Here is a 10,864-nt window from a genome sequence, read left to right as displayed (position 1 = left end):
CCTAAACCTAAACCTTAACCTATTCTCAATTTCCTAAACCTATAGCTTATAACCTAAACCTAAACCTAAACCTAAACATAAAACCTAAATGTATTCTCGAATCCTTAAACCTAAACCTACACCTAATCCTAATTTCAACTCCCTAACCTAAACCTAAACCTAAACTTGAAAACCCAAACCTAAACCTGATCTCGAACCCGAACCCAATTTCCTAAACCTAAACCTTAACCTATTCTCAATTCCCTAAACCTTTATCTTGTAACCTAAACCTAAGCCTAAAGCTATACCTAAACCTGTAACTTATAACTTAAACCTAAACCTAAAACCTATTGCTTATAAGCTAAACCTAAACCTAAATGTATTCTCAAATCCCTAAACCTAAACCTACACCTAATCCTAATCTCAACTCCCTAATCCAAACCTCAACCCGATCCCGAACCCGAACTCAATTTCCTAAACCTAAACCTTAACCTATAACCTAACATAAATCTAAACCTATTACCTGCACTTATAACCTAAACATAAGCCTAAAACCTAAACCTAAACCTAAAATCAAAATGTATTTTTAAATCCTTGAACCTAAACCTACACCTAATCCTAATCTCAACTCCCTAATCTAAACTTAAACCTAAACTTGATAACCCAAACCTAAACCCGATCCCGAACTCAGACCCGATTTCCTAAACCTAAACCTTAACCTTAACCTATTCTCAATTCCCTAAAGCTATAACCTATATACTATAACCTATAACTAAAATCTAAACCTTAACTTAAACCTATAATCTAAGCCTAAACCTTAACCTAAACCTAAACCTTAACCTATAACCTATAACCTAAACTTGTAACCTATGACCTAAAACCTAATCCTAAACCTAAACCTAAAACCTAACACCTAAAACCTAAAACCTAAACCTAAACCTATTTTAATGATCAGTTTTATTTTTAAAGAGTGCTCACTTTTTTGAAAGAAGTTTATGCAATTCTTCATGATTCTGAATTATAATATTTTGTTGGTTTAAATTTTTTTTTTTTCAGGTGAAAGACAGAGAAAATTGTTGTTGATTTTTTTTCTTTTTTAATTTATCATGTTAAACTTATATGTATTTATGTGTGGATGAATGTAATGTGGATAAGATTGCTTGTGTTTGGATGGATGTAGTTTATGTTTGGATGAATGTAGTTTATGTTGAATTTACGTAGTTTGGGTTTAGATGGATGTAGTTTATGCTGGATTTACGTAGTTTAGGTTTAGATGGATGTGAATGTGAATATGATGAAATATATTATATAACAGGTGTATATCAAGAAAAATATGATGATGTAACAGGTGTTCAGGAAGAATCTAATGATGTAACAGGTGTATATTGACCCTCTTATAAGGGACAGTCCATGACAATCTTTTTTAAGGACGGTCTGTGGCCGTCCTTTGAAGGCCCATAAGAGACGGATTATGACAGTCCTTTTTAAGGACGGTCCGTGGCCGTCCTTTGAAGGCCCATAAGAGATGGACCATGACAGTCTTTTTTAAGGACGGTCCATGACCGTCCTTTTAAAGGACGGTCTGTGGCCGTTTTTTGAAGGCCCATAAGAGACGGACCATGACAGTCCTTTTTAAGGACGGTCCATGACCGTCCTTTAAAGGCTCATAAAAGACTGTCCAAGACCGTCCTTTTTTCGTCAAGGAAAATGACGGTTTTCAACCGTCCTTTAAGTAATACGACACGTCAAAATTTGACGGCCCTTGCGACGGTCCATGACCGTCCTTTTTGGTCATTTGAGACGGTTTTAGACCGTCCTTTTTTCGCAGTTTTGGCGTAGTGGTCGTCCCACCATGGATAGCCTATGGATCCTATTCATCGATGCTAATTTGAGTTTCCAATACAACTAGACTTGTCAGATTGTGCAAGTGGAGCCCATGTCTTTTATTTTTTTATTTTATTTTGTTTTATTTTTTTAGAATCAGAAATTCCATGTATTCCATTTCAAAAAGCTGTACAACCGCTATACATTCGGGCTCGATAGGAAAAGAACCTATCTGGAACTTATCATAGGGCTGAAAACAAAATGGAAAATCTCAGGAAAAGAAAACAGGGCGAGAGATTATCTCCTAAGAGCGCCCAGTCCCATCCTGTCTAGGAAAATCCTCCCCTTCACTTCCCTCCAAAGATTGTTGAAGTCATCGATGAACGCGGAGGATTGCGAACCGCTTCTCAGCCTGGCCAGCCCGTCAGCGTAGAGCCCATGTCTTTGACTGTCAAGAAAGTTATGGAAAAAAGAAGAGTCATCTGTATGTCTTAAGTCTATATTATCAAAGACTTGACTTGGAATTATCAGCCGATTCATGTTCCACTTGAGCTTCCATGCAATGCAAAGACTTGTCTGGAGAATAGGACATGCAATAAAAGAGATGCAAATTAAGACTTTTCTTCTTTGGTGACTATACTTTTCTACTTCTCGTGGATGCTAAATGAGTGGTTAGCAATTCTCTATTACTATACAAGGACTTCTCCAAAGATTGGTACATGCAATATATAAAAGAGATGTTAAATAAGAATTTTCTTATCTAGTGACTATACTTCTTATGGATACTAAAGAAGTGGTTATCATTTCGTAAGCTATTACAATACAAGGACTTCTCTAAAGAATGGGACGTGCGATAAAAGAGATGCATGCCAAATGATATTCTTTTTATTTGTTGACCATACTTTCTGACTTTACTTCCAATGAATACTAAATAAGTGATTCACATTTCTTGAGATATTACAATACAAGAATTTCTTTTAAAAATAGAATAGACAATGAAAGAGATGTAGAATGAGATTTTTTTTTTTAAATCTGGTGACTATACTTTTCTACTTTACCTCCAGTGGACCTTAAATGAGTGGTTAGCATTTCTTAAGCTATGTTTTTATTAGTAGCATAGATTGACAATTGCACCAGGTTGTGCTAGGGCAATTGGAAGATAAGAAATTTGACTGTGTCAGAACTGATCAGATAAGTCAAGGTATCACAATTTATGGTATGGTGCCATCTCTTCGGCCGACAGCCACTTGGGCAAGACATCAGCACCATCTACCATGACAATCACATAAAATAAAAATCAGGCCCATCCACTCATTAGTGGGACATTCAGTTGGAATCAATTGGACTAGGTAGGATTGTTCAACATTCACATTAGATTTGTGGCTATGATCTTCTAATATGTGATATTTGGGGACATGTTCCATCCACAAGAACTTAATGCCGGTTGAATTGGAGGAAAATTTTATGCTTATGGTGTACATATATAATGTGACGTGTCCGGTGGATAGCATAAGAAGATAGAAATAATTATAATAACAGTTGCGCAGGTGCACTTTGAATGTGCAGCCACCTCACTGGTAGAAAATGAGGCACTTGTGTGTGGGATTAGAGCCGCTCAACTAGCAATCCAGCGACATAGATGCAAAGCCTATAAGATCATCAGATAGGATATAGCAGTAAAAACTAACTGAATGATTAAAAGATTGGGATGTATAATTCTGTCATGTGTGTCCCACCTATTAATCATATTTTCCTGATTTTATGTGAACATAATTTAAACAGTAATGATTGCCTGATGAGCCAGTCCTATCTTACACAAGTGTGCTAAATATACAATGTGTCACTTGTATGGGAATCGGAACATTAATCGAGCAGGCTGCACCGTGAATGTTGATTACCATAAAATTCAGCCATTCCCCTCATTCGGTGGGCCAGTAAGAATATAATAAGAATCAGTTAGAATAAGATATCTAACAATTCACATTGATGGTCCACCTAAGCTTGTGTGATGATCATCCTAGATCCTGCAAACATTTGTTATGTGGTTACATATTGATGTAGAGAAGGACGTGATGAGGTTGATCCCCGTCTTCCTCAGGGAATAACTTCTCCAAATTCATCGAGTTCTCGACTCATAGAGTTTTCTTGAATTCACGAGGGATAAAAATAGAAATTATTTCTAATAAATTTGAAATAAATTAATTGATGATAAATAAAATAAAATTACAATCCTTTAAATAATGAGATCCAACCTATGATGAACTTTTAGACTCAAACTCCCTAAAAATGTGGCTTACTATAAATAGTAAACTTACCATTTATAGACGTCATGATTCCTACTAGACTTCATGGTTTTCAGCTTAAAATAGTAAGTATCCAATTCAGCCTAACCATCTTGTTCTCGTAATATTTCTAAGCCATTTGCATGTTGGGCAAACTCTTAAAACTAAAAAGATCAAAATTTATGATAAAACTAAAACTTACTATTGATAGTAAAAACGAAAATAAAATGAACTTTTGACCGTCAATGTGATGGAATCTTACAAATCCAGCATGGAAACTAGGCGTAGCAGGTTTGTTGGCTAAAGTAGCTTCTCCTTTCCCAAAATCATATATGATATGTCAAAAAAACTCATATAGGTTTGTGAGATATGACTGTTTTAAGGTTCTGACGGTCCTGATCACTTTCACCTCCAATCCACCTCCAATCAGGCCTTCTCTAGTCCATCTTTGGCATGGAAGTGCCTGCGACCTGCTCTACATCGTATATGGAGCTCTTCTGTAAGGTGAATGTAGAAGCACCTATGCAAACCATTAGGTGATTACTTAGTGATTAAGCCACTGAAATTATCTGTCCCACTGCAAGTGGCCCATGCACAAAAAAATAAATAAATAAATAAATCACTTAGAACTTTTCCAGCCCCTTCCATACGTAGACAATTAAGGAAAGAAAATGCATACATTGCACAAGTGGCATTCAAGTAGTCAAATTAAACTGTCCGAATTAGGGTATCCAATGTAGATGTACTCTTAACAAAAATTAAACTTATTTGATTTTAAAAAAATTACCAATCTTATTAATTTTCACAAACAAGACTCCTCCAGGAATCAGAGGTTAGGATGGTTCAACTAGCATGATGGATGTGTGCGATCTTCAGATCTTATAAATTAAGGAGAGCGGAAGGAGAAATCAGCAAAGAATCAATTTCCCTTTTCTAGAGCAGAGTGAAGGAATAGAGAGTTGTTATTCTCAACAGAGAAGATTTCTTATTTCTGTCTTTCTTTTAAATGTATTAATATATTGGGGAGGATATTGGAAGGTGAGTGGTTGCTTCGATTCCGAGAGAAAAGCTCTCACCACCTTTCGGAACTCTCTCAACGATTCCTTCAATATTCTCTCTTCATGGGATGATGATGCCTCTGACTGCTGCAAATGGAGAGGAATTACCTGCCACAACATGACTGGGTTTGTTCTTAAACTCGACCTCCACACTCATTATGACGGGTTCCTTATTAATGGCGGAATTGATCCGGCTTTGGGTCTAAGTGGCAGAATTGATCCAGCTTTGGTGGAACTGCAGCATCTTCAGCTCCTGGACTTGAGCTTTAATGCTTTTGATGGTGCACCAATTCCAGATTTCCTGGGTTCAATGAAGGAGTTGAGGCATTTGGACTTGACATATGCAGGCTTCAGTGGGAGAATCCCTCATCAGCTTGGAAACCTCTCTAAACTCATTTCCCTGAAGCTTTCTTCAGATTATTCTTTGAGCGCCAAAAACCTTTGGTGGTTGACAACCCTACCTTCTCTCAATTACATGTCTTTAGTGAACCTTTCCATGGCAAGCCATGATTGGGTGCACGTAATTAACATGTCTCCTTCCCTTGTTGAGTTGTACCTATGGAACTGTGGTCTTTCATATATTTCTCTAACTCTTCCTTCTGTTAATTTTACATCTCTCCGTGTCCTTGATCTTCGTTTTAACAACTTCAACTCTACCATTCACCATTCCAAACTGGATAGCTAACATTAGTAGCCTCGTGTCCTTGGATCTCTCATATAACAACTTTCATGGTGAGGTTCCTTATCAATTCTCACAACTTCCTAACTTGGAAGAGTTGTGGTTGGTATCAGCTGATGATGACCTCAGGGTTGATTTGTCAGAGTTCCTTGAAGGCAACTTGAGGAAGCTGAAGATACTTGATCTATCTTTCATTAATCCTGATTGGTTATATGAGCTCAAAAATCTTAAACGCCTTTCTCTATCCGATTGCATGCTGACAGGCCCAATCCCTGCAGCTCGTCTTGGAGGATTGTCTTCCTTGGAAGAATTAGATCTCTTATGGAATCAGTTGAATGGGACAATCCCAACAACTTTAGGACAACTTTCTAACTTGTTTTTGCTTGACCTCTCTAACGAATCCTTGACAGGAAACGTGTCCGAAAAGTGTTTTTGAAAACCTCTAAAAGTTGACGTACTTATATTTGTCTTCCAATTCTTTGGTTTTTGATCCACGCTCTAATTGGGCCACTCCATTTCAGCTTTATAGAATTGGGCTAAGATCATGTCATTTAGGTCCTCAATTTCCTCTGTGGTTACGAACACAAAAATACGTATGGATTTTGGATCTCTCTAACACAACCATCTATGGCATCATCCCCACCTGGTTTTGGGATTTAACACCCCCACTTTCTCAGCTGAACCTTTCAAATAACCAGATTTTTGGCCAATTGCCAAACACTTTAAAAATGGAGCCTCAAGCCTCGTACATTGATTTGAGTTCAAATAATTTGAGTGGTCCCACACCCTGCATATTGAATGGAGCCAGAGTACTTGATCTCTCCAACAATCAATTTTCTGGGCCAATCCCACCCAATTTTACATCCACAATGCAGTATTTAGAATACTTTTCTGCCAAAGGTATCCAAATCGGTGGCACGATTCCCTCATCCATAGAAGGAATGAATTCCTTGACTGCCCTTGACCTTTCTCGAAACAATATTGGTGGTATCATTCCATTGAGTTTGGGTAATTGTGTAGCCCTTGAGGCAGTTGATTTGAGCAACAACAAGTTATCAGGAGAAATACGTACCCAAGTCCTTGGGTCAGTTGTGTCGACTCCGAACGATGCACTTGAGCAACAATAGACTATCAGGAAAAATTCCTTTCTCCTTAAAGAAACGTGCTGGTTTGGAGACTATGGACCTTAGATACAACAATTTCTCAGGTCACATTCTCACTTGGATTAGCAAAAGCTTTCCGGCTTTAAGAATTCTGCGCTTACAATCCAATATGTTTACTGGCAATATCCCACCACGACTATTAAACCTAACTTTTCTTCAGCTCCTTGGTGTGGCGCCACAAAATTGTTTATCTGGTTCAATTCCCCAAAGTTTTGAAAATCTCTTGCCGATGAAGAATCAGCGGAAGATAAACCTCGTTCTTTCGTATGGAAGGGCGGGATCATCCTATTACAAGTAAAACTTGCTTGTGTCGACGAAGGGGCAAATGCTTGAATACCCAAGAACAATTTCGCTGGTTACATGCATTGACCTTTCAAGAAATAACTTATCTGGAGAGATATCTGAAGGATTCACAGGACTTTTGGGATTACATGCTTTAAACTTATCTGGAAATCATTTGACTGGAAAGATCCCAGACAAGATTGATAAATTAGCATTGCTAAAGTCTTTTGATTTCTCTGAAAATCAGCTTTCAGGTACAATTCCTCTGAGCATATCAAATTAACTTTTCTAAGTTGCTTGAACTTGTCATTTAACAACTTGTGGGGGACAATTCCATCTGGAAATTAGCTCCAGATATTCCAAGATCCTTCTATTTATATGGGCAACAATGGACTTTGTGGACCTCCTCTTCTAGATAAGTGTGTTAGCGATAAGACTCCTCCAAGTCCTAGTGACGTTGAAAAAGATGAAGAAGAGGATTAGATGCTTTGGTTTTGGCTTTACTCTGGGCTGGAACCAAGATTTGCAGTTAGGTTTTAGGCCTTATGTGGCATTTTAGTGCTCAAGAGGTCTTGGAGGATTGTCTATTACCACTTCTTTGATGAGATGAAAGAGTCTATCTTTAGTAATTGTTACGGGATGTTATATTGAAGAAGTTTGATAGAAATCCAAGTAATGTGTAATGAATAATCATTGTAATGTTGGATGCTTCATGGTGGTTTTTTTTTTTTTTTTTTCTTTTTTTTTGAGTACTTTTAGCGAGAGTTGTAATAGAAAGCTTTAGTGATGAATATGGGGAGAAGATCGGTCAGTATATAATAATTATCAATAAAATCACAATTGGTATACTCCCAAAATTCTTTTTTTAAAAATTAAAAATAATAAATACTCCTACTTTGCATAAGCCAGTTGCTCTCCTCATCAACTGGGGCAAGCCAATAAGAGAAACTGATGCGCTGCGAAAGCCTTTCTTACCAAAGTTAACACGAGTAATGGTCTAGTGCTCAGTCCAATCAATTAATTGGACCGTCCACAAGGCTAATGACATATTTCAATGGGATACCATGCAAATCTTAACCAGATCAAATGATTCTGGTCATACGATCAATCAACTATAAAATGGACAGTAGGATGCCTCGTGCAAAAATAGGTCCATTCTACAATTTGGGCCATCTATTTTTTGGGATCAGTTAGTGGAACAAAAGAAGTATTTCTATCAAATGATCCAAACCATCCAATCAAATGGCCCAGGAAATGGAAGGCTACAGAAAAAGAAGGGAAACTTTTGGATGGATCTGATTATCTGATCTGTGTAATTTTTACAAGGTGGCTCACGAAAGCATTTGAGTTAATGGTTAGTCAGGAGCATGGATTTAAAACTAACGATTCGATGCGACTCACAGGGACTTTGAGTCATGTGGCGATATTTCGTTAATGACAAAAATACTCTTACAGAACTTTACATATACCCTCACTCTCCTTGCTCTTGCTCCAGTGGTAGACTCTTAGGAGTTTTAACACCTGGTCAAGGGTTAGAGCACCCATAGGTGGTGCAATCCCACTAAGGCGTGAGTGTGTTGCGGTGTGTGTGCGTGTGTAAAAAAAAACAAAAAAAACAAAAAAAGAAAGGATGTACTAAACCCATAGAGTAACAAAGACGAATAATCCAGAGCACTATAAGTGCTCCTAGTTGTGTTGGGACTCTTGGATAATTTGATTGCTCGATCTGTACCATTCATCAGGCCCATGACAAATTTTACGGGCTACATAGAAAATTTACACTGTTCAGACAATTCTAAGCATCCATCAACAGCTTACAAAATGGACAGCTACGATTGTTTACATAAGAATAGGTCTGATTGGATGGCATATGTTTCTAAACGATCACTATTATCAGTCAATCCTAACCATTGCACCAATGGCCTACAAACAGATGTATAAATTGAAAAAAGGGTCAGTATGGATTGAATCATTCAACAAATGTGATTTTTTGCATTGTAGACCCTGAAATGAATACTGGAGTAATGGACGGCATAGATTGATCAATCAGTCAGACAATCAAAGCCTCCCAATAGAACAAGGAGCACTGTAACTTATAATGATCTGAACCACTGGATCATTTCTCAATAACAAAACAATACAACCTTATCCTTTGAACATTTAATAAAAAAATAAAAATAAAATAAAAAACCACGTGATCACATGATGGTGCATGCATGTGGATTTTCATCGCTGAAAAGGGATGCCACAGCTTCATCAGATGCCACAGCCACTGAGTATGTCGCTGGAGTAAGAAAGAAAGTGTGTACACTCGCCACATCGTTGCTGGACCGTTCGTGATAATGGTTCGCTATGTGGGCCGGGTATTTATAAAATGATGAATAATGGGAGTAAGCTGGGAATGGCCATGGCTCGGCTGCCTTCCCAGTCCGATCGGACGGTCTTGATTACCTTCTTCTCCTCCACTGCATGACCTCTTACGGTAACCTTCTGTGTTTCCATTTCTATGTCTATTTCATCTACTCCTGCGGAGCATGGAAACAACTGAATAAATCAACATACTAGTTATTCGTATATGAATATCATGGGGTGGCACATGTGCCAATGTGGCATACGTGTTTAAGATTCAATCAGTTAATCAAGCAGGCCCCACTTAAGACTTGCACCATATGTACGTGTGTTATATATTACAAATATGCCATGTATCTATCTTAAATATAGACCATTGGTTTCATTCCTTAAAATGTCTATTTCTTTGTGCATATGTGGCCCACTTGATCAGTAGATGGATAGAAAATATTTAAGTGGGAAATAAGGATTTTATCAATTTCTGGTCAGGTAGGGTCGAGTCTGGCAGGCTCGGGCAACCAATTCTTCTGGGTTTAAACCGGGCCTGTGTGGTAGGCCCACGTAAGGTCAGGCCAGGATCAGGCTTGGGTCTTAACTGTTGGGTCGACCAGGGCCTAGTCTGGCCTGACACAAGCCTCTTCCATTGCCATTGTACTTGGGTAACATAAATTTTTGTAGGCCTGGGTCCATTTTCAAATAAGGCCCATACCTGACTTCGAGGTCTTTTGTAGGCCCAATCTGACCCATATCTGGGTTGGACCCCTAACCCAATGTGAGAAGATAGAGAAGTAATTTGCATTTTGGAAGCTAGCAACTGAATCTGCTAACAGATGACAAGGCTTTGAATATTGAGTTTGTTTATGGTGCGTTTGGTTGCACTAAATATCACGAAATTTCATTATATGTTACACCAAATTAGACTGATTATTCATGAAATATCATGGTATTTGGTGCAAACAAACACGCCATTAGTTAACACAAGAAGCATGCTTAGGATTAGAAAATGTGCATTACTTGATTGGGCCCATATAGCTGAATGGCTCAACAATCCGAACCATCCATTAAAGTTGTAATAATTAATGCTCATAATGCTGGTATAGAGGTGGCGTTGTTTTGGTAATTAATCCTCATAATGCTGAACCACGAGTGATTTAAACGCAGCTTTGAAAAAGAGTGGCCCCTTCGGGTAGGCCGACTATGGTGTTAATTTTAAATCTACCCTGAACATCTGATGGGTCACCTCACTTT

General features: G+C 38.0%; 1 protein-coding gene across 1 annotated transcript; it reads left to right on the top strand.

Annotated features, from left to right (window-relative positions):
* The first annotated feature begins 5,009 nt into the window (after nucleotides 1–5,009).
* On the top strand, nucleotides 5,010–5,985 carry LOC131224709 (receptor-like protein EIX1). Its single transcript, XM_058220014.1, has 2 exons — nucleotides 5,010–5,269; nucleotides 5,357–5,985. Exons 1-2 carry the CDS (start codon nucleotides 5,262–5,264, stop codon nucleotides 5,826–5,828), a joined length of 480 nt encoding a protein of 159 aa, XP_058075997.1. The 5' UTR covers nucleotides 5,010–5,261; the 3' UTR covers nucleotides 5,829–5,985.
* The last annotated feature ends 4,879 nt before the right edge of the window (nucleotides 5,986–10,864 follow it).

The sequence above is a fragment of the Magnolia sinica genome, chromosome 14 (genome assembly GCF_029962835.1).
Source record: "Magnolia sinica isolate HGM2019 chromosome 14, MsV1, whole genome shotgun sequence".
Taxonomy (NCBI): Eukaryota; Viridiplantae; Streptophyta; class Magnoliopsida; order Magnoliales; family Magnoliaceae; genus Magnolia; species Magnolia sinica.
The sequence above is the reverse complement of the archived record's forward strand: the minus strand, read 5'-3'. Positions and strand labels throughout refer to the sequence as shown.